The sequence below is a fragment of the Oreochromis niloticus genome, linkage group LG8, assembly GCF_001858045.2.
Source record: "Oreochromis niloticus isolate F11D_XX linkage group LG8, O_niloticus_UMD_NMBU, whole genome shotgun sequence".
Classification (NCBI taxonomy): Eukaryota; Metazoa; Chordata; class Actinopteri; order Cichliformes; family Cichlidae; genus Oreochromis; species Oreochromis niloticus.
The window spans coordinates 22,240,991-22,263,721 of record NC_031973.2 but is presented as its reverse complement, the minus strand read 5'-3'; the positions used below and the strand labels follow the sequence as shown (position 1 = coordinate 22,263,721).

The following is a 22,731-nucleotide window of genomic DNA, read 5'->3' as shown; positions in this document are numbered from 1 at the left end:
TTCAACAGGATTGGCCAATATCTTAGATTGGCAGATAAACTGCCAATAGACGATAAGAAGTCCAGTAGGCGTTTTAATCGTGCTCGTTCACGTATCTGAACGCGCCAGTGATTGAAACTAGCCTGGACTTGTGTGCAGAAAGTAGAAGCACACAGTAAGTGACTCAATTCTTTGAGGAAAACTGTGTATATATTTCGTTTATGTTATACGTTTAGGCTATCAATTTTCGTGCCTCATTAGACCCATAAAATTGTTACATAGGCGCCTACTAAATGAAAATGGAACGAAAAGTGGCTAATTACAAGCTAAGCTAGCTAGCATTTGCTAGCTAAAGTTAAAAACATAGTTAATTAAACATTAGTAATGCGTTAACGAGACATTAAACCTGTTTTGAAATACCTTATCGTGTGCATAATAATTATTATCTGGTAAAAGTTGCACCACATGTTTATTTGTAGGAGTACGTAGGATGCACTTTTTTAATACGCCACAGATACTTTGTTTGAATCTAGTGTTGTAAATGCGGCAGTCTTTACATTTATCCTTGGTTTTCACAGTAAATCCTGAGACAGGACTGAAGGCAGCACCGATGGCAGAGTGGAACGCCTACTACCAAAACGAGGATGAGGAGGGAGAGGAAGAGGAAGGGGAGCACTCAGGGCGTAAGAGAAAAACCGTTACTCTGTGCTTATTTACATCAGTGTGCAAAAGTCTTGAGCCACCACTTATTTGTTTATATTTAGCTTCCTAAGAGCCCCACTTTTTTGTAATTTTTAAAGTAGTTTTGTGCAATAGCCTTCCAGGTTTTATGAAGGTCTTTCAAAGTTTTTTTTTTTTAAACATTGGCTGCTTTTTTCCCCTTATTAACTCCAGTTCTTGAACCTGGCAATTTTCAGAATAATGTTTTTAATTGTTAATTCACTTAACACTGACTTATAAATAATTCAGGCATAAAAAGGCAACTAACACTGACCAACCAGTGTTTTGTCTACACATAAACTGGTAACTTGAAAAAGATTATTAAAAGCATCTTTAGGAGATTTTTTTACTAGCAGCCTGGCCCTTCAGTGGATCTGACTACCGCTCACCAAAACCTCATTAGGAGTTGTCTCAATTCAAGAGTCAAAAAGACATTATTAAGGAAGGAATCACATAGAAAATGTGATTGTGATGTGTGGGAGAGAGTGTCTACAGGCATCTGTAAAACACAGTGTTTGCTCTGTCAGGGTTTGGGGCTGCTTTTCAGACATCAGTATTGAGGATCTTGTTAAAATTATGGATATATGGATGCAGAAAAGTAGCATCAGACTTTGCTCCACCATGCAATACCATATGAAAAGCATTTGATTAGCAGCCACTTCATTTTTAACCCTGATGTTGATCCTAAAAGCACTGCCAATGCAGTAAAAAGCAAACCTGGATGAAAAAACAAACAATGGAACACTATCAGTCATGGATTGGGCTCTCTGGAGGCCAGTGCTCAACATTTATTGAAGCACTGTGGGATTATCTTCACATAGAATACAACAAAAGTCAGCCAGCATCCAAAGAAGAGGTTTGAATGTTCTTCAAGAAGCCTGGAGAACTACTGTTGTATAAACTCGCCTTTGTGAGAATAGTTACCTTATATACTGTATTTCCTTGTATCTTTGCACATGTTTCAATAAATGCTGCACCTATTTCCTGGCAAAAAGTCAAGAATTGAGGGGTGGCTCAGGATTTGTTAAATGATACTTTTGCTTTTATCACATTTTATTATCACATTATAGTTATTAAAATCTACTTCAGCACAAGTAAAATGTTGGCACGTAGCATTGATACAAAAAGTGATACTGAAGTGACAACAGAATCAACCAGGTCTCCATCTTCAATAGGAGACTACAAAATTACAGGGAGAGACAGCTTGGTGTTCTTGGTTGATGCCTCCAAGGAGATGTTCATCAAAGGGGAAGATGGGGAACCCTCCAACTTTGATATGACCATGCAGGTGAGATGGCTGGTTATCTTTTTCTTTTGCTAGTTTTAATTTTATGATAGTTATTTCGCTCTGCTTCATATAGCAACCTTGTAACAATGATGGTTTGTGTGCTGCTCTTGTAGGTTGTGCGCACTGTGTACACCAGTAAGATCATCAGTAGCGACAAGGACCTGGTGGCTCTGGTTTTCTACGGCACAGAGGAGAGCAAGAACCCCAGAAACTCATTTAAGCATGTCTACGTGTACCATGATCTCAGTGAGCCTGGTAAGATGCAGCTCTTTCAAACAAACACATAATTACACTTTATTTTGCTATTGTTTTGTTTCAAACACAAATGTAGGCAATCTTCTTATCTGCAGTTCTTTTTCCTCTTTTTTTTCTTTATTTTAGACCAAAACTTAAAAAGAGCAGAGCAAAGCTGCAGTCAATATTGGCTCATACTTCCTCAGTAGTTTGTAAACTGCTGAACATATCTTTCTTATACCCTTGTCTGTCTCTTTTGCTTTGGACAGGTGCAAAGCGAGTCCAGGAGGTGGATGCTCTGCGGGGGGAAAAAGGTGCCAAGCTGGCGGCAGAGACCATAGGCAGTGGAGAGACATCATTAGGAGACGCTCTGTGGTGCTGTGCCAACCTCTACAGTGACATTAAACTCCGCCTCTCGCACAAGCGGCTTATGATTTTCACGTGCAGGGATGAACCACACGGAGGCGACAGCGTGAAAGACCGACAGGCTCGCACCAAGGCCAGTGATCTCAAGGAGACTGGTGGGTCTAAAAGAAGCTATTCACGCAAGCCCTTCTAACTGTAAATTTTATCACTGCCGCTCTGCCTTTATAATTAATTAACTTTACCAGCCTTTCGGATTTCTATCTTCTGCTAATTCTGCAAGTTCACATTATTTTACTGAAGTGTGATGATTTGTTATCATTGGTAATTGTGTATGTGGGCTGTCTTCCCTCGACCCTCTTCTTTTAGGCGTCGTTATTGATTTAATGCACCTGATGAAACCGGGGGGCTTCGACATCTCGCTCTTCTTTTGTGACATTGTAAGTCCACCGGAGGATGAGAGTGAGCTGGGGCTGCAGCTGCAGCCTTCTGACAAGCTGGAGGACCTCCTGAAACGGGTGCGGGCCAAAGAGCTGAAGAAAAGAGCCTTGGCAAGGCAAGTGATGGCTTTCTTTGTATCCGTAGCGTGTTTATTTACCTTTTCCTCTTGGCTGTTCTTTACACTATCTATTCTTTCTGCTGTCTTTAGGTTAAACCTGTGCCTCGGGGAGGGCATAAATGTAGCCGTGGGAATTTATGCAACTGCTGTGGCAGCTCGCAAACCAGGTTCCATCAAACTTTACAGGGAAACCAACGAGCCTGTCCGCAGCAAAACTCGAACCTTCCACACCCAAACTGGCAGTCTGCTGCTGCCCAGTGAGATAAAGAAAGCCCAGGTAATGAAAATCTCCTGATCCCAATCGAAAACAGTGCTATGTAGGGATGGGTATCGTTTAGGTTTTATCCGATACCAGTACCAAACCGGTACTTTTGAAACGGTGCCGGTGCTTAAACGGTGCTCGAACCGGTGCTTAAAGAATGAAGAACACACACTTTGTCCAAAAACCTCTCATGTTTAGCTGGGTTTTTTTTGTAAAAAGATAACAATGTTAGCCTTTTCTGCAGCTATAGGGCATATATGGTCTCACTCTTGGCTGGAAGCAGTGCTTAAACAATGGGAAAACACAAACTTTGTCCAAAAACCTCTCATGTTTAGCTGTTTCCCACTTTTTCTTTGGTCATTTTAGCCTTTTTGGCCAGGGTGAAGGGAGTATCTGCCATCAAACAAGAAGACAGCCGCATGTAACTACGACGGTGTTTGCTAGTTCACCTTACATGCATTAATGTAATAATGTGGTTAGCCTACTCAACGTAAATTACACACGAACAACATTAAGCTACTCACGCAGAGGAGAACGGCTGCTGCTGCCATCATCATCAGTCATCGTTTCTGCTACACTGGCAGGGCTAGGGCCCAGGACTCTACTCTTCGGGTTCTTGGTGGATGTTGCTAACTCCAGGTCCGATAACAGGCACCACACCCGCAGTAGATGTGCACAGCGTGAGGTCTCGCAGCAAGCTATCAAATATGGTGCATTTCTCGGCTTTTAAAAAAACGCTATGCGTCGCCAGGTGTTTCATCAGATTCAAGGAGTTACCTCCTTTGCACAGTATCAGCTTAAAGCACTTGTTGCAGGCTGCTGAGTTTGCATCTTTTGCTGTGAAGTACAGCCAGACTTTGACCGCTTCGCCTTGGGCATTTTTAATCTGTAGCTCTGCTCTAAAAGAACGTACGTACCTGGCCCCGCCTACTACGCTTGCAAAGATAAAATGATTGGCTAGAATCCAAAGTGTATGACATCTCAGGAAAAAAAAGCACCGAAATAAAGCACCGAAATGTGCGCTGCTTTTTGGTCTGGTTACTAACGTTTATGTCAGAACCGGTGCCATCATGGCACCGGATACCGGTACCCATCCCTAGTGCTATGTTTATTCCATTATTTGAGCGCTTTTACGTTTATTTTTATTTTTTTAAGATTTAACTTGCACATGAAAACTCCACTTTATCTCTGTGTGTGTGTGTGTGTGTGTGTGTGTGTGTTGTGTAGTATTATGGTGGTAAAGAGATTGTGATGGAGAGGGACGAGGTGGATGCCATCAAGAAGTTTGATGACCCTGGATTGTTTCTGATTGGATTCAAACCGATGGAAAAGCTCAAACTGCATCACCATATCCGGCCTGCTGTCTTCCTCTATCCTGAGGAGGATGAGGTGAAAGGTAGAACTGTGTGTGCGGTTGTATGTCTGATTTAATTCTAGGAAGGAAGAATAAAACCACAGTGTTGACTCTGGATATTTCTAAATATTTTTTCAAATAAAGGTCATAGTCAACTAAACTTAAGTTTCACTCATCCACACCCTGCATGCACAGACTCTTTGTTCCAAGAACACTGAGTTAAAGCTGAGTTATGCTTAGGCTCCCCTGAATTTGAGAAGCATTTGATAAAATAGAATTGATGATGGGTTTAAAGTAAAAGCTTTTATTAAATTGTAAGCAGCTATAAAAATTGTCTGTTCAGTCATAGTAAATGTGGATTTCATTGATACTGAATCAGATATCCTGTGATTTTTATTTATTCATTTATTTATTTATTTTTTTCACTCAAGGCAGTTCATGTCTGTTCTCCGCCTTGCTGAAGAAGTGCAGTGAGAGGAACGTGTTCGCTCTGTGCCGTTTCATCTCCCGCAGAAACTACCCACCTCGGTTTGTTGCCCTATTGCCTCAGAATGAGGAGCTCGACGAGGGGAAAGTACAGATTACACCACCAGGTAATGTGGTGCTGAGGTCAAGATGGCTAATTACATTTAATTATTTTAGCTTCTTTAAGTGCAACTTCAGAGTCTTTACAGCTTTTAGCAAAAATAACTAAATTTTACAGTAATACAGAGAACTCGCAAATACATAAATATTACTTAAACATTTGAACTTAGTTGTGTGTAATTGACTGCAGTGTGACGCGTCTTGTCTGCTCATGACTTTACCAGGTTTCAACGTCATCTACCTGCCATTCGCCGACGATTTTCGGACTCTGGACCCTCCGCAGTTTCCCTCGGCCTCACAAACACAGGTGGACAAGATGAAAGAGATTGTCTCCAAACTCAGGTTCAAATACAGGTAACGCTAGAGCCCCTTTTTTTTACAGGGAAAACTGAGGAGTTATATCAAATTTCATAAAACTAACAATAAGAAGTACTCTGCTTTATAGCAGGACAGCTTTCTTGTGGAAGTTGCCACTTCTGGCAGAGTCACGCATTTCCTTTTTTTTTTTTTTTTTCTTCTCCTTTTTTGTTTTTTGAGTAACCACTAATATTATTTTCACACTCTGTAATGTCATGCAGGAGTGAAGGTTTTGAGAACCCAGTCATCCAGCAGCATTTTAGGAACCTGGAGGCCTTGGCTCTGGATATGATGGCTCCAGAGGAAATTGAGGATCTCATCAGTAAGATGCAGACCTAAACACAGATCCCAATTTCCTTTTGTGGCTGCTAGAGTAATTCTACTCATCGCGTTCTTTCTCTTCCTCAGTGCCAAAGGTTGACCAAATAGACCAGCGTCTGGGTCCTCTGGTCCAGGAGTTCAAAGATCTGGTCTACCCTGCCTACTACAATCCAGAGAGCAAGCCAGCTGCCAAACGCAAAACAGGTCAGAGCATGAACCATCAGTGAAACTACGTAAAATTATGTGCTAGTATTAATGTGTTGTGAATTACATCCCAAGCAAAATGTTTCCAGGTAGTCAGATTGACGTTTTAATAACTTGCATCACTCAGTAGTTTGGGAATTCTGTGATTTGATTTGATAAATCTGATTATTCTTTGACTCCCTGAACTCGCAGCTGATACTGGAGGTGGAGCTGAGAAGAAGCCTAAAGTAGAGCTGACAGAAGATGAATTGAAGGCCCACGTGCAGAACAACACTCTGGTAAAGCTGACCGTGCCCGTTCTAAAGGACGCCTGTAAGCAATTTGGGGTTCGAACCACTGGGACCAAGAAGCAGGAGCTGATAGATGCTTTGATTGCCCGTTTGAGATCATGAGGAGTCTACACCAGACTTACTCCACAACAGCTGTGCACAAACACAAGTTCTGGTTAATTTTGAATCTGTTTGAGCAGTCATCGTCTGGGGTTCCTGGGCTTATTTTAAACTCACTATGTGGCCTTCACATGGACCAGACGCCGTGTTTTCCTGTTGGGCTTGATTAGATAAGAACAGCACAGTATTTTCTATAAATACTGTTTGAATGTTTAAAAAAAAACTGTCACTGTGTTGTGATCAAGCAGTCACTCTAGTAGTGTTGAAATTATAAATAAGTCTAAAAGCATTGGAATACACTGATCTTATAAATACTGTAACTAGTGGTGACACTTGATGGCGTCGCATTTGCATTAATAAACTGTTTTATACTACTGCATCTGATTCCTTTTATTTACATAATCACCCAGGTTAGTTCACCTTAAGCTGCATTTCTAGTTCTTCTTGTAGCACAGAAAAAGGTGTGTCCCAGGTAAAACCACGTGATCAGCATTCCTAGGCCTCGTCATTGATTTGTTTTGCCGACATAACAAAAGAAGTACTGTTGAGGGCAGGCCTGCGCCGGCTAATACTTGTGCGCAAAAGCAGGAAGAAGAAATCAGAGTTGTAACCCCATGTGAGTTGTACTGGCAGTCTGAAAGCTGATGTCACTCTTGGAGGGAGATTATCTGGCTATACATCAGGTAAAAGCTCTTCATGAGCATTTTGCTGTTGATAAAGCTCAAAAAGGACTTAACAACATTATGTTATGTTTGGTTTTTCAGCTCTGTCTTGTAGTCTAGACACCTGTTAATCAGAACCCTTTCCTTTTTTTGTCAGATGAGTTTTTATTCCTTGTTATAACTGAACACTCTAGGAAAATTACATAAACATTGCAGCGTTTTCAAGCAGCTTGTTTAACCCGTGTTAGCTCTGAGCAGAAGTGGTGCTGCCTGTTCTTCTTACCTTGACACCAACTACAGCGTTCCCATCTGCTGAGACATGGAGTGTCAGTGTGAGAAAAACACCCCTGAGGATGCAGGTAGGCAAAATATACATAAAAAAAATAAACCTTTACACACAAAAAATATGCTACTGACATGTTTTGTTTTTTAATTTATTGGCCTATTTTTTAAATATCATATTCTGATGACGCATCTTTATTGCTGGAAAATGTATGTTACATGTAAAGTGTTGAGTTCAGGCGTTGTAGTTTGCAGTCTTTAAAGGTTACAGCCAAGTTAAGTCTTAAAAATAAGTGTAAACAATCAAAAACCATGTGACAGGTTTGGTCTTTTTCTTACAAGTCATTTATAACAAAAACTACGCAAACAATGTTAAAGAACCAGACACACTGTTTCCTGCTATTGAAATATTCATTCTGTTGTGATGCCAGCAATTAAAAATAAAAGCAGCAGCTCTAAATGTAAAAGCTGATGCCTGCAGACTCACCACACATAAAACACTGTCTTTACAAACACAGCTTTCTTGGGATCCTTCAGGGGATTTCATTTCTATTTTTTTTTCTCTAAATGTGGGTGAAAGGCTAAACTGATGCTAAGTTGTGAACAGCTCTGCACCGCTAATGTCATGTTTGCCTCCCTGCCTTCTCCTTGATAGGCTGGTGGATGAACACCAACAGTGTCCAGATGGGACTTTTTACCGTGGTGGGGTATCTTCTCTACAGGTTCTCACAGAGTCAGTCACACAGCAACACCCACACTTCTACTGTTTAATGACTTTTACTGCGTCTAGAAAATAAATAATGAATCTGTAATAGTGAACTATTTTCAGGTAGTAAACAGATGTTTATAAATCTTACTAGTCTTTTTTTCCATTTCTTTTTCTTTTAAACTTCTCCTGTCCAGCACTTTTAGCAAACAGAATCATGGTCTGCTTTGTTGTGCCAAACACATTTGCATTGCCAAGAGGAGTGCTGTAGACAGTCTATAGGCTCCTTTTGTTAGTTGTTTTCTTTTATTTATTTATTTTTTAGATCTTTTATTTTAGATCTCACATTATTATCTGACTGGTTATCATGCCAGACCTGACAGGGTGTGAGGGCCAAGTTATCGAAAGACAGGAGATAAGGGGGGTGGAGGGGGTAATTTCGAGTAACATACCGCAAACATATGACACACTAGTCTAAATCTTCAAACCGAATCAATAACCTGTCATCTGAACACTTAAATGATCCAAAATGGGACAGAGACTAGAAAGAGAGAGCATATTTCTCCTATATTGGCTTCTCTTTACTGGCTGCCAGTTAAATGCATAATCAAATTTAAAATCCTTCTCTTCGCATGAAGATCATGAATAATCAGGCCCCGTTCAATTTAATTCAATTCAGTTAAATTCAACTCAACTAAGTTTTATTTATATAGCACCAAATCACAACAGTAATCTCAAGGCATTTTCTGACAATAATAGAGAAAACCTCAACAATCGGACAACCCCTTATGAGCAAGCATTTGGCAACATCGGGGAGGAAAAACTCCCTTTTAACAGGAAGCAACCTCCATCAGAACCAGGCTCAGAGAGGGAGACAGGACAAAAGATACACCGAATCATCTTAGTTATGCAGCAATATGCTTAGGATGCTGCAGACTTCCTATGATTCAATGAGTGTTTTGTCTTTAATCAGCTGTTTTCTCTCTGTGTGTTCATACACCACTCAACATTTTATTATTAGTTACTATTCATCTCTTGCTCATGTTTACAGTTTGTCTCTTGTCCTGTATCAGCTGATTGAATGTAGAGTTTGACTATAGTAAATCCAAAAGAAACAAATAAAAGGGGGCAGTATGGATCCTACAGTTATGGCATATGAATAAATACATGTTCATTATAGAAAATGAATCAGCAAGTCTCCCTATTATTATGACACTCTGTGATACTCATTCTAGCCTCACTTCCCTGCAGCTCTCCCAGCTCTGATTCGATGGCCGATTCGTCTCTTTTGTTCTTTAACTGGTGAGTTTATCTAAGCTAATACATCACTTTGACTTCCAAGTTTCAGGACAAAACCAGCAAAATGAAACTTAATTGAAACAAAATGAAAGTTAATTCATGCACACTGATTATTTCTTTTCCCTTCAGGTCTGTCAGCTCTTTGGGGGTGGATAAGCCGGCTTGTGGGAACCCTCCGAGGTATAAAGCACATCCCCCATTTTACCATTTAAAACAAAATCTGTTAAACTGGAGCTGACTTTTCCACTCCATGTCTCGTGTCTCAGTACTCCAGACCTTGTTTAAGTGGCTGTCTCGGATTTGGCGCTTTTTAGCCAGTAAGTATTTCTTGTATCTTTGTTGGATTTCGTTTTCTCTTCACTGCGTGTTGCAAATAGAGAGTGAAAAAGAAAACGTTTAGAATCTGAGTGGCTATCAGAGGACATGACCCAGCAGTGCAAGCAGACATGGGACAGCAGTTTAAAATGTGAAGGCATCACACCTGTTTCTGTGATACATGTGAGTTATTACAACCCTAATGTAAATTTCTATCTGCTTGCTTCCTCAGCATTTTCCTCAAGATTCAAGTGGATCGCTGCTGTCATCAAAGCCATCAACAGTCAGTTTGTTGTCATTTTTATTAGCTATATTTAGCTACATACTCTATATATCAATATGTATTTGTTCATTTTTTGTAGTTTGTTTTTGTGCTTTTATGGGATTTGTCTCACAAAACGATCAATGGTCTCAGAAACAACCTCATGAGAGGGTTTTCCATAATTATTGGCTTTCTGGTATGTTTAAGAACTCTCATTCAAAACTCCTTCAGTTTCAGGATATTTCAGGTTCTTGCATCCTTATAATGCCTGTTTTGCATTATAAGGATTATGGAGTGATTCATCTTTCTGAGATATATTTCTTGTTGTACTTGCAAATCTGTTCAGGATCATTATCCTAAGCACAAGGTCCACTTTCAGCTCAGTCTCAGCTTTCAGACAAATGGTCTTACACTATCTCTCAAACTGGCCTAAAGCGATCACTGATGTGACACAAATTCATTCTTATGTCACTGACTGTATGTAAGTGAGGCAGCGATGTGCCCTCTAACCACGGCATTTTTGCAGTTGGTATGAGGTTCTTTTCCTGAATCACCATCTTTGGCATGTATTGTATTGTTTTCAGCAGCAAATATTGTTATTCCACACAAGTTCCTAAGACTCTTCTTATAAATTTCCCAACTGAGAAAATGAAAAAAATGAAATTTTAGATCATCAGATTGAGCTCATTTTGATTTAGAATCACAGCTTTACCCCATAAGGCTTTTTAAAATTCTAAAATAATATTGTATTATCTCTGTAGATTCATCCAGAGACGGCTCTTTGGACTCACAGAGTGATCCAGTCATTAGCAGCTTACTGAACCAAATGCTTGATCCCTCTGGCGGCAGCATTCCCAAGAAACCAGGTCTCAGGCTGGTCCTCCTGGGGCTTCCTGGTGGAGGACGGACTTCCCTAGCAGATACTTTAATGAACAACAATGAGAGAAGCACCAAAAGGGTTCCTCTAAAGGAGAGTACCGTGCAAAGGGCTTTTATAGATGGTAGAGAACTTATAGTAATTCAGACCCCAGATCTTTTGGGGACGTCACTAGGGAACAGAGAGAGAGCACTGGAAGTTCTGAGGAGTGTCCAGCTCGCCAGTCCCGGACCACATGCCTTTTTAATGGTGATGCGTACTCCAGGCTTCACCAAGGGGGCTGAGCAGGATGCTGCCCAAGCAGTCCAAGCCACAATGGAACTGTTCGGTGTGGAAGTCAAGAGGTACATTATCCCAGTGCTCACTCATGCAGACCGTCTGGGTCGAAGGAACACTTTAGATCAGCTGCTTGATGCAGATGCTGGAAATCTGAAAAGCGCTGTGGCACTGTGTGGCCAGAGGCCTGAGCTGGTGGATAACAGGCCCGACCGCCCCGCAGAGGAAAGAAGTGTTACACGCAGGCAGCTGGTGGAGCGTGTGATGGAGGTAATGGAGCTGAAGGGGCATTTTGTCCACGAGCTACAGAGAAGAGAAGACCACATGAGGGAGGTGCTGCTGGCTGATATGACCTCTGCACTGGCTAAAAGACTGGGATATATGTAGAGAGAGAAGAAGAGAAGAAGAAAGGGCAGTATGTGCAACAAGTTGGAAAGATGGTGGAGGTGGAAGTGTTTGCCACTGTTCAGTAGTGGACAGTGGTATGTATTATAGTTTCCAACATACCCTAGATTGTTTAAAAATATATTTTTTGTGTTCTCCAGATGGCTGTTTACAGCTACTAAATGCTTAAATGTTTACTGTTTACTTTTCTCAGCAAAGAACGCATTGTTGATTATATGGCCCAAATATTTAGCTGTAGCTGTAGATGATGAATTTGTCTACCTGTGATGCATAAAAGTCACTGTTTACAGAATCAGCATTTTATAAATGAATATTTTTATTAAATTTACTTCTGCTTTTCATTCTTCTTCCAATAATTTAAGTGGGGAAAAAAACTACAAAACCTACAAAAAATATATAATAATTTAAAAGAACTAACTTGTCTGTCACTTATAGATAACAAATAAATGTGCTCTTAAATATACTCATCTGAAACAACAATCACTTAAATTTTTCAAATGTATGGCTGTCAGTCAACTGTGGTTACCTAGCTTTGATAAGTAAATTTTTCCACAAACTTCTCTTGATAATGTAGCCAAAATGATGATAATGAATATAAGAATAGTGAAGCAGAGTTAGTTACATCAAGTATTCAATACACTATGTGCTGTTATACTTTTACTCCCAAAAACTACAGTCAGAGTCACCAAGTATGCCAAATGTCATCTGGCTAAATAAATTCCATTAGTACTAATATTGCTATAGGCTCAAAACCACAACAAGAAAAAGTTGTTACAGGATATAAGGACATAGGATTAAAGCCCATAATAATGTTTAGGTATTTTGTAGTTTACAAGGTCTGAGAGGCACCTGGACATCTGCACCTCGTCTATTTTCAGGTTCCAGATTTATTCCAGATTCAAGTCTATTAAGACGCGTTTTTGACTGTTAAAAAAAAAAAAAGTTGAGTAACAGATACAAGTAACTTCAGCTGTTCGGAAATATGAAATGATCCTCTTGTTGTTGTAATTACAGCAAATATCTATAGAAATGTTCTGTCTATCTGTTAAGTCTTTCTCTCTGATCTTTCCTGATTAGTAATGTTTCTCATATAGCTTTCTACAGACACTAGAAGAACAGTAACATTACAGTCTGTAAGCATAACACATATCAGAAAGCTGGCTTTACAGCTAGCTAATGAATGACAATAAGTTCACCAGATGGGATGGGACACATATTTAGCATCTGTGCCACACTACAAAACTATGATTTATTTATTCTTCACTATAAATCCCGTTTTTAAGTTTTTCTCCAAATCTAGATAACTCAATCTGTTATAGTAATTAACAGTAATTAATTAATTAAAGTCAGGATGCAAATATGTTACTTACTATCCAGTCATTTAATAATATATGCCAAAAAACGGTGAATCTCTTTTTTTTTTAACCATGTTTTTATTTTTTTGTTTTATTTTCCTTACAATTAACCTCGTCATCGTGTTGCCTCAAGCATCATCTGCTGGTTAAAAAAAGGTTTCAAAAGTTTTCATGCTTCCATGATTATTACACCTACTGCGATACACCGGCTACGGCAAGCGACGAGGGTCCATTAAGTTTAAAGCTTTCCGGGTTCACCCTGTCAACAGTCGCTGGGTGTGCTGCTGCTGCTACGGAGCAACGATGTCGGAGCAGGAGTCTCTGAGGTGCTCCAGTGCCAGAAACCGTGGAGGCGTACAGAGGGTGGAAGGAAAACTGCGAGCCAGCGTAGAAAAGGGGGATTATTATGAAGCACATCAGATGTACAGGACTTTATTTTTTAGGTGAGACTTCGTTTTTACGTTTGTTCATTCGGTTATAATTGCCATTTGGCTTCGAGGCCTGCCTGTTCCAGATCATTCTGCTGTCAACCATGCTTTTACACCTGACTGTCTGTGATTGGTCTGCTTTCACGGCGGGCCTGCCCACTCTTCGTGATTCTTGTGTTTGTTTGGACGGTCGCGTTTTCCATCTAGTCTGAAAACGGGACTGCTAACTAATGCTAGTTAGCCAGCTATGTGTTTGCTTTTGATGGCTGAAGTGTAGTTAGCTACCCGGACAATGCCTACCACAGATATTCTGCTTTTGTGTGTTACTTGAAAGTCTATTTATTCGTACATAACCGAATCTAGCGGCTGACTATTTTAGTAACTGACGACGTTGCGAAAACTTGTTAGTTGAAGATGTCCGGCTGAGTTAGCCAGTTAGCAACATTCTGCACCGTCGCGGTCTGGACCGTGATGGCTGGACGTGCTATCGCTTAGCAAAAGTGTCTTCATTCACAGCCAATCCATTTAGAAACCTGAATAAGCCTAAGCGTTTGTTGGGTGTTCCAGTCTTTGTCATAAAAGATCAGTCTCAACTCCCTGCTCCAACACTAAGACATCTGAGCTCTGTTTAGTGCAATAAAATTATTAGTCAAGGTGCAATACTGGTTAGCTGCGTACCACCAGCTTTTAATTAAAAAAAAAGAAAAAAGGTGATATAAACCTATTTGAATGCAGTTTGAAAACGTTCTTTCTCTCACAGTTGTGTGTGTTGGCCTGCTCATTCATTGGTTTTCATCATTGAAGTGTTAACACCTGGAAATAAAGGGAGTCTAAAACATTGTCTTCCTTCATTGATACCTGCTGTGAAAAAGAAGGGAAGCAGGACTGAGCTCGTGTCCCTTGGAAACAGATAATGTCATCTCTTGTGTAATACTGATACTCTGTCTTGCATCAGGTACATGTCACAGGGGAAGCATGCGGAGGCCAGGGAGCTGATGTATAACGGAGCTCTGCTCTTCTTCAGCTACAACCAGGTACATGCAGCACTGAGTTTGTTAGAAAGCAAATTATTTTGGCTGTAATAATTGACTTGTTTTGTGTAATTATAATATTTTAACGTAGATCATTAACCCAAGTTCCAGACAGTTCCTGACGGTGTAGATTAAAAAAAAAAAAAATACACTTGCTGTGTTTATAGTAACCAATGTCCGTAATGTAAATATGTAAGAAAAATTGTATGTTTCTGTTCTGTGTCCTGTGTACTGTTTGTTTGTATACGTGTCTTTCTGGCTGCTGTTACAACCAAATTTCCCCTTGTGGGACAATTAAAGGATTATTCTATTCTATTCTTTTGGTTTGCAGCAAAACAGCGCAGCAGATCTGTCCATGCTGGTGCTGGAGGTTTTGGAAAAATCTGAGACAAAAGTTGAAGATGAAATATTAGGTGGGTGCAAGACTTTGTCTTTTAAAGTTCATCTACAAGACTTGTAAATAGTGGTAAATACATTTTTTTTTTTTTCTATTGAAATAAATATTACCAAACAAAAATCAGATATAGAATATGTGCAGTTTATCAAACATATCCTGAACATTAACTGCTGCAGTAGCTGAACTGTGGATTTGTACGTCATATAATAAATAATTGATTGGCCTTGACTACTGTACTCATCAGCTTCATCTCACTTCTCTATCTGTGTGTATAATTGCTCGTAAATGATGTAGTAATAAATCCTCATGATAGTCAAAGAAGTCTGCACAACAGGGCATTTCATTTATACTTCTCTGACTTTTTTTTTTTTTTTTTTTTAAGAATGTCTGGCTAAACTCTTCAGCCAGATGGACCAGAACTCTCCAGAGAGAGTAGCATTTGTTTCCAGAGCCTTGAAATGGTCCACAGGAGGGTCTGGCAAGTTGGGTCATCCAAAACTACACCAGCTGCTTGCTGTCACTTTGTGGAAAGGTAAAAGTTGATCATGTTGATTATGTAGCGCAGAGTAGAACGTTTTTGAATGTACGTATTAAGATATCAGTAGACGCCATCGGTTTTACTGATAGTTTGTTAGATATATTGATTATTAACAGTGAACCCATGACTGCAAAGTACAAAATGTTTCGATGCACATACACACTAGATTTAATTGTGGGTGTGTATGATGTCTAGAATACTCAGAGAATACACACAACACCCTATTCCAAAAATGTTGGGGCTCTGTGTGAAATGTAAATAAAATCAGAATGCAATGATTCACAAATCACACAAGTACATATGTTATTTACAATAGAACATAGAAAATGTATCAACTGTTTAAACTGAGAGGAACCATTTTAAGAAAAATATTAGCTCATTTTGAATTTGATGGCAGCAACACATCTCCAACAGGCCTCCTCGAGCTGAGGAGAGCAGTTCTTTGACTCTTGGGAGAAGAATGTTAGCAAAAGGGTCCCATTCTTGTCTTATAGAGGATTCCAGCTGCTTAATAGTCCTGACTGTTGCTAAATTTTTGCTTCATGAAGCACTAAATGTTTTCAGTTGGTGAGAGTGTAGTGTACTGCAGGCAGGACAGTTCACCACCTACATCTTCTTCTACTAAGAAGCCATGTAGTAGTAGTAGCTGCAGTTTGGCGTTGTCTCACTGAGATATGCAAGGCCTTCGATGTAAAAGACATCCAGATGGGAGCATATGTTGCTCTAAAATCTGTACAGCTAGATGAGATATTCAAGGTGTTCACAGCTTTACACTGAAGAAATTGTTACGAAAGTTGTAGACTGTTTTTGCAGATTGGTAAAACTCTGCCCATCTTTACATACTTTACTCTGCTTCTCTAAGATGCCCTTTTTTAAACCCAATCATGTTACTGACCGCTTGCCAGTTAGTTTAGAAAATATTCCTCTCACCGTTTCTTTTTGTGCCACTTGCATTTCCAGCCTTTTGTTGCCCCCGTTCCAACATTTTTGTTGAAAAGGGGGCAACAAATGTACTGATCAGCAGTTTAAATGTTTTAAAGACATCCAATGTCTTTAAAACACTTTTGAGACATTTTAGCTGCCATCAAATTCAAAATGAACTAATCTTTTAAAATAATGGTGCATTTTTTTTTCATTTCAAACAATGGATATTCTATTTTAAATAAAAGTTTGTGGGTTTATGAACATCCCTGCATTTTCTTTTTATTTATATTATACACAGTGTTTCGACTTTTTGAAACTGGGTTTAAAATTCAGTAGCTTTGTATGTGTTAAAACATAGTGTCATGTCACAAGGTCATAGTGTGTCCTTATTCTAGAAACACAGGGCATTTGCTCCTTGTATCAGTCCGTCTTGACTAATTATGCTTGCATGACATCTTCTTTGTAAAATGACATCCTGTTTGGTGTCTTTCCTGGTAACGTTGTTTTGTTGTGCTTGCTATGTCATTACTGTCCTGATGTTGCCGTCTTGGAAATTAAGGTGTTGTTGTATTTTTTTCTTTTAAATCGTCAGAGCAAAACTACAGTGAGTCTCGTTATCACTTCCTGCATTCCTCTGACGGGGAGGGCTGTGCACACATGTTGGTGGAGTATTCAGCATCACGAGGCTTCCGCAGTGAGGTTGACATGTTTGTGGCGCAGGCCGTCCTACAGTAAGTGAACTGTCACCTTGTCACATTCTTGGATGCAAAATTTAGAAAGGGGGAGGGAGCCAAATTTAGCTGTGTGGGGTTTTTTTTTTTTTCTTCTTGTATTCTTCTTTGTATCAGACTTACATGTTTGAGACCAGCAAACAAAGATAACCAGAGTTAATAAAACATGATGATTTCATTTATTATGGGGGAAAGAACAGCCATCCAAACCTAGCTGACCATATGTTAAAAACTTATTGCCCCCCATTTCTTAAATCATTAACTGTCATTAGCTACTTTTTTGGAAAGCTGAGTTTGACTTCATTAGCTAAATCCCGGCCTGATCTCTTCGATCAAGACATCACTTAAATAGAAACTGTTTGACAAAGTGAAGCAGGCTAAAAGATGTCAACATGCAGTGATCTACAGAAACTCAAGAACAGCTGAGAAACAAAGTCATTGACAGTTATCAGCGTGGAAAGGCTTGGATAGTCATTTCTAAGGCTTTGGGACTCCAGTGAGCCAGTCAGAGCCATTATCCATAAATGGAGAAAACTTGCAACAGTAGTGAACCTTCCTAGGAGTGGCTGGCCTACCCAAATCAGTCCAAGAGCGCATTGAAGATCAGGTCAAAAAGGAACCCGGAACTGCAGGCCTCACTTAGCTCAGTTATTGTCATGATTCAACAATAAGACAGAGACTGGGCAAAGAGGGCCTCCATGGGAGAGCTCCAAGGAGGCCAAATAGAACACAAAGTCTCACATTTTCCAAGAGAAAAAAAAAAAAAACATCTTTTAGGAAATATTCTGTGGTAAAACTAAGACAGCATTTCATAAAAAGTTCATACCAACAGTCAGACATGGTGGTGGTAGTGTGATGGTCTGGAGCTGCTTTGGCACCTGCATGACTTGCTGTAACTGATGGCACCATGAATTCTGCTTTCTCCTGAAGGAGAATGTCCGAACATCAGTTCATGACTTGAAGCTCAAGTACACTTATGCATCCCATCTCTGAATGGTTAAACATAAATGAATAAATAACTCAATGAAATCACGGTTTTGGAGTGGCCTAGTCAAAGTTCAGACTTAAATCTGATTGAGATGTTTGGCATGACACTAAACAGGCGGTTATGACAAATGCGTGATTGCAGGTCTTGCTGCCAAAGGTAACACAACCAGTTATTAGGTTAGAGGGCAATTAATCTGTGGTTTTCTAATGTTTCTGATTGGAGTAGGTGGCGCTCATAGGAATCTTTTTGTGCAGAAGAGTCACATGACATGCATTTTTATGTGAGTGACCAAGCACAGAGTCTGAAACAGAAATCCCACCTTAACAGAGAAATTTGATGACAGTGCTAGTGATCCCTGTTATAAACTGGGGATTTAGGTTTTGTTGAACCAGCTAAATGCCAGAAAGCCTAGCTGTGTGGAACTTGGTTTGCAGTTTACCCCTCAGGAGTATTGAGTATAGTGTCGGTGTTCAGAAGCGGTAGAAATGGAGAAAATGGTACTGACGCATCAATCTCCAACATGTCGACCAGCTGCATTTATTTTCAGTCTGTCAGCCATTTCTTCAAAGAGGCTTTGAGCATCATTTACCTTTTTTATCATGCCATCTCCATAACTCTCCCTTTCTTCTCTCAAATCTCAAACCCTCCAGGTTCCTCTGCTTAAAGAACAAAAACAGCGCTTCCGTGGTGTTTAGCACGTACACAGAGAAACACCCGTCCATAGAGAGGGGCCCTCCTTTCGTGCAGCCTCTACTAAACTTTATCTGGTTTCTGCTGCTGGCAGTGGACGGGTGAGGACAGATGTTGGGATTGTTGAGTTTGCTTATCATGCCTGACAGATGTAAGCTTAAAAATATCAGTGAATTGTTTTGATTGTTTTTATCATTTAGATGCTTTTTGCTTGTTTTCTTTAGGGGTAAATTAACAGTTTTCACAGTGTTATGTGAGCAATATCAGCCTTCCCTGAAGAGGGATCCCATGTATAATGAGGTGAGTGTTGAGCTGCAGCTTCATACTGTTTGTCTTTGCCCAGAATTTATGTAATAAATGACTACACCATGTGCACTAGGCTAACTTAACCTTGGAATTCATTTGGTTAAAGATGTTGGAGAAAGTCTGTCATTGAAGTTGCATTATGGGGTTAAACTGCCTGTAAACACAGACTCTACTCAGGTGTAATCCTCTCTTCCTCTCTCTCTCGACTCAGTATCTCGACAGAATAGGACAGCTTTTCTTTGGCGTTCCACCCAAACAGTCCCCATCGTATGGCGGACTACTAGGTGAGTTGGGAAACACAACTGATGTGTATACACACACGTTAATAGACTTAGCAGCAAGATGAAGAGAGACTGATAGCGATGTTTTTCATCACCAGCTACTTTTGAATGTGATGCTACCAAGAAATTCCCTGAAGCCTCTGCATCATTTATGAAAGCGCTTGCAAAAGCTATTAGACAAGATGTAAAATAACAGGGAGCTTAATTAAAGGAACTGTTTGTAGTCGTGACTCTTACCAATGTAGAATGTAGGCTGTCTGACCTGGTTTTAACCCCCAGTAACTTATATGTAAAAAAATAAATAAAAAAAATAAAATAAAAAGAGGGGAATATCATCACTGTAGTTTCAGTGGCCACATGGACATAAACACTTTGTGTGGAATCACCAGACCACCAAAAAAAGTTTAAATAGCTGGATATTAACCTTATCCGTTTCTATTTGAGATTTCTATTTCTCTTTTTTACGTCTCTGTTGGAATTTGAAGTAGGAGACTAATAAGGTGGCAGATGCTCTGACAGAAGGCGGCTTGTGGCCAAATACCAAAGAGCAGAAATGGAGACGGTGATGGATGGCTCAGCTTACTGCTGGAAATGTTTAATCCAAATCTTTTAAATTATTAAAGTTTAAATGTTTTCCTGCAGTTGTTTGTTTTTTGTGTTCCTTGTCAGTAAAATGAAATGGTTAAATTCAAGCATTTGTCAACTAGCTTGTACTTTGTACATCATATTGTTTAATATTTCCTGGCTGTTTCTAGTAACATGTTTTCACTTCCAAAATGTTGAGATTTTTTTTTTTTTTTGGGGGGGGGGGGCGAATGCCAGATATTTCACCTCACAGCTGGCTCTGCAGCAGCCTTTGAAAGAATGATGATTGCTGTTTTGCACCCTGCAGGCAATCTGCTCAACAGCCTGATGGGTTCGGGCGAGGAGGATGACGGAACTGAAGAACCTCCAGAGGACAGCCCCATAGAATTAGACTGAGCACGCGGCCTGGGATGAGGAAATCAAGAACAAACGCACGAAAAATAATGAATAAGACCACCCAGCCTCCCTCCTTCAGCTCCGCCACGGGGTCAGGGCACGGTGGTGGTCTGTGATTTCAGAGGCGTGCTGTTTAACAGAAACTCCATCTCTCAAATCATCCAGTCAAAAAAAAGAAAGAAAGAAAAAAAAAACAAAACTATTGGACCGGCAAAACAAACGAATCCAAAAAAACACCCCCGTCAGCACTGCCTGGACTGACAATGCCAAACTGCAAACTCTTTCTGTGTTGAACTGTTATATACAATTATTTTAATCATCATTTTTGTTGTTTAAGGGTGTAAGATTTTGAAACAAGACATCACAACTGTCCTCTCTGCTTGTGAAAACCTGCTCCTAGGAGGTAGTTGGAGTCTCAGTGTAGAGGACAGCATCACAAGTCTGTCTCCATGACATAATGTTGCATATAAGAGGGTTTAGTTGACTCACAGCAAGTCTCCGACTTGCCACGATATAGCTGCTGTTGGCGTTTTTCAACTTATTCCGTTACAGGTTTCTTCTTCATCTTCTTCTCTCAGTAGGATATTAAATTATGCTTTTTAGTTGAGGTCACGTTTCAGCATCTCATTTGCAGTTTAATGGACTTTTTTTTTTTTTTTTATTTAAAAACCCCATCAGAGCTCTGAAGTTATTATCAGAGGTCACGTTGCACCTTAAACATCCACCAAACAAACCATTCTGCAGTGTCATTTCTGTTGTGTAACACTACTGCAAACACACAGCTGTCTGTATCAAACGGCTCTGTTGCTGTGTGGTTCAACTTTTTGCCCTATGCTGGCTGAACTGTTGCTGAGTTGCTTTAAATCTCCAAGATGAATTCTGTGGCCAAGAAAAAAAAAAAAGAATTAAAAAACCCCTCAGGTTTGACTTTTTGTTCCAACTGCAAGACATCAAATTGTGGCGACTTTTTAAAGCACTTAAAAATCTGCAAAAGTGGCCTTTTTTATGAAAGGAGCGAAATCGGACACTGTGAAACGAACGTTTGTTAGACTTTAACTTGCATCGCATGTTGTAAATTGCTAATATTTAAACCAGCTGCTTCACTCTCATTCTCGCGCCTCTGTTTTAGGTCCAAACCAGGTTTTTCTTGGAGGCGGTGAAACATCAGTTCAGCCGGTGCGAAATAAGAAGCATGATTCGTTCAGTAGCTGCTGCTTATCAGTGTTAAAGTCATCGGCCCTCGGAGAGCACAGCTTTCTTGTCTTTTGCTCACATTGAGAACTTCTCATTGTGACTTGTGATAACTTCAGGTCTTGTCAGTCTGTTGTTTTTCGAAGCTCCATGTTATCTGAAAACACCTTTTTCAGCCCTGATTATTTGAAAAAGGTGTGCAACACTTTTCCTTCAATAAATGGCAGAAAACTTGGGATGTCTACAGGTCTTCCAGTGTAAAGTAATCTTTATTTGGTTAAACATTTTTCTGTCCATCAGCAAAGAAACAGATTTTAATCCACATCTCCATCGCTTTCTTTAAAAACTGCAAAAAAATAAAGCGTATCTGCTCTCTGAGGGCTGTTCTAGTTTACTTTTATGTAGTTACATGTTGGGCTGTGGAAGTCCTAAAAGGCCAATATTAATAATAAAAAAGAACAGCAAATAACCAATGAAATACATTTAAAAAAACAAACAATAAATGGTCTGATAATTCAATGCATTAATTTCTGGGGAACTTCAGTTTTTGTGTTTTTTGCATTTAAGTATATTAAATAAAATGAAGACAGTAGGTATGCTGATAAATAGCAGTCAGAATAATTTATTGAAACATGTAATTACTGACATTCCCCACAGAATCTGGCAGCTGCAGAGGGACAGACTGAATAGTGTAGACGATCCGTGCCGTCAGCGTTTATCTCGTGTTGGACAGAGACCATTTCTTTCTGCAGCTGTCGTCAGAAATCCTATTTAAACGGCTGTTGTTAATCATGAAACATTCAGAACTAGGCTCGTCCTGCAGGCTTGTGTTACACCACAGATCCGGGTCCACCTTCCAAAAGGGAAATTCAGGCCAAAATGACTTTCAGGCGCATACATCCAAGCACATTTGTTGTGTTACCGTGTTTGTGAGTTACATTTTTATTCAGTGTTAATTTTTCACAGCATCCTTTGAGTTTTGTAAGCAAAGGAAAGAAATTATTTTTCTTACCCTGAAAGTCAGTTTAGTCAGATGTGTCCTGTTGTTACCAGGAAGAAGTGTGTGACCGAAGGCCTACAGTGTGTGTCGGTGAGCGTCATCACGACTGTTTGCTGTTTCTGATCATTTTGTCCTTTGAGAGCTAAAGCGAAGTGTTTGACTTTTCAGCTGTCACTAAATAAGAAAATAAA

The 22,731-nt window shown here is 39.8% G+C and overlaps 3 protein-coding genes across 6 annotated transcripts; all 3 read left to right on the top strand.

Annotated features, from left to right (window-relative positions):
* The first annotated feature begins 10 nt into the window (after positions 1 to 10).
* On the top strand, positions 11 to 6,992 carry xrcc6 (X-ray repair complementing defective repair in Chinese hamster cells 6). The gene is made up of 13 exons (XM_003438702.4): positions 11 to 154; positions 558 to 662; positions 1,875 to 1,987; positions 2,101 to 2,242; positions 2,491 to 2,742; positions 2,954 to 3,140; positions 3,234 to 3,420; positions 4,633 to 4,801; positions 5,191 to 5,352; positions 5,569 to 5,698; positions 5,923 to 6,023; positions 6,110 to 6,226; positions 6,419 to 6,992. The coding sequence occupies exons 2-13, from the start codon at positions 590 to 592 to the stop codon at positions 6,616 to 6,618; spliced, it is 1,833 nt and encodes a 610-aa protein (XP_003438750.1). The 5' UTR covers positions 11 to 154; positions 558 to 589; the 3' UTR covers positions 6,619 to 6,992.
* Positions 6,993 to 7,106: 114 nt separating this feature from the next.
* On the top strand, positions 7,107 to 12,179 carry LOC102076923 (GTPase IMAP family member 7-like). Of its 2 annotated transcripts, none has more exons than XM_013273508.3 (8): positions 7,107 to 7,298; positions 7,536 to 7,636; positions 8,215 to 8,292; positions 9,517 to 9,567; positions 9,694 to 9,744; positions 9,831 to 9,881; positions 10,112 to 10,162; positions 10,903 to 12,179. In XM_013273508.3, exons 2-8 carry the CDS (start codon positions 7,597 to 7,599, stop codon positions 11,679 to 11,681), a joined length of 1,101 nt encoding a protein of 366 aa, XP_013128962.1. In that variant the 5' UTR covers positions 7,107 to 7,298; positions 7,536 to 7,596; the 3' UTR covers positions 11,682 to 12,179. The 2 variants fall into 2 exon arrangements, with proteins under 2 accessions (XP_013128962.1, XP_005448124.1); XM_005448067.4 differs by having other exon boundaries at positions 7,526 to 7,636.
* Positions 12,180 to 13,259: 1,080 nt separating this feature from the next.
* Positions 13,260 to 22,539, top strand: get4 (guided entry of tail-anchored proteins factor 4). 3 transcript variants are annotated; one of them, XM_005448072.4, is made up of 9 exons: positions 13,260 to 13,497; positions 14,438 to 14,516; positions 14,845 to 14,926; positions 15,293 to 15,442; positions 16,965 to 17,103; positions 18,742 to 18,882; positions 19,006 to 19,081; positions 19,299 to 19,371; positions 19,857 to 20,009. In XM_005448072.4, exons 1-9 carry the CDS (start codon positions 13,358 to 13,360, stop codon positions 19,862 to 19,864), a joined length of 888 nt encoding a protein of 295 aa, XP_005448129.1. In that variant the 5' UTR covers positions 13,260 to 13,357; the 3' UTR covers positions 19,865 to 20,009. The 3 variants fall into 3 exon arrangements, with proteins under 3 accessions (XP_005448129.1, XP_005448128.1, XP_003438752.1); XM_005448071.4 differs by having other exon boundaries at positions 19,854 to 20,009; XM_003438704.5 differs by lacking the exon at positions 19,857 to 20,009 and adding an exon at positions 20,261 to 22,539 and having other exon boundaries at positions 13,261 to 13,497.
* The last annotated feature ends 192 nt before the right edge of the window (positions 22,540 to 22,731 follow it).

Excerpts from the sequence above, each read along its gene's own strand:
- LOC102076923 (XM_013273508.3), top strand. The coding sequence starts at position 7,597 with ATGGAGTGTCAGTGTGAGAAAAACACCCCTGAGGATGCAG. Across the intron at positions 8,293-9,516 it reads TCTCTACAGGTTCTCACAGA|CTCTCCCAGCTCTGATTCGA; the intron begins GTCAGTCACACA and ends ACTTCCCTGCAG. Across the intron at positions 9,882-10,111 it reads GATTTGGCGCTTTTTAGCCA|CATTTTCCTCAAGATTCAAG; the intron begins GTAAGTATTTCT and ends TTGCTTCCTCAG.
- get4 (XM_003438704.5), top strand. The coding sequence starts at position 13,358 with ATGTCGGAGCAGGAGTCTCTGAGGTGCTCCAGTGCCAGAAACCGTGGA. Across the intron at positions 15,443-16,964 it reads TGCTGTCACTTTGTGGAAAG|AGCAAAACTACAGTGAGTCT; the intron begins GTAAAAGTTGAT and ends TTAAATCGTCAG. Across the intron at positions 17,104-18,741 it reads GTGGCGCAGGCCGTCCTACA|GTTCCTCTGCTTAAAGAACA; the intron begins GTAAGTGAACTG and ends CAAACCCTCCAG.
- xrcc6 (XM_003438702.4), top strand. The coding sequence starts at position 590 with ATGGCAGAGTGGAACGCCTACTACCAAAACGAGGATGAGGAGGGAGAG. Across the intron at positions 663-1,874 it reads GGAAGGGGAGCACTCAGGGC|GAGACTACAAAATTACAGGG; the intron begins GTAAGAGAAAAA and ends CATCTTCAATAG. Across the intron at positions 4,802-5,190 it reads TGAGGAGGATGAGGTGAAAG|GCAGTTCATGTCTGTTCTCC; the intron begins GTAGAACTGTGT and ends TTTTCACTCAAG.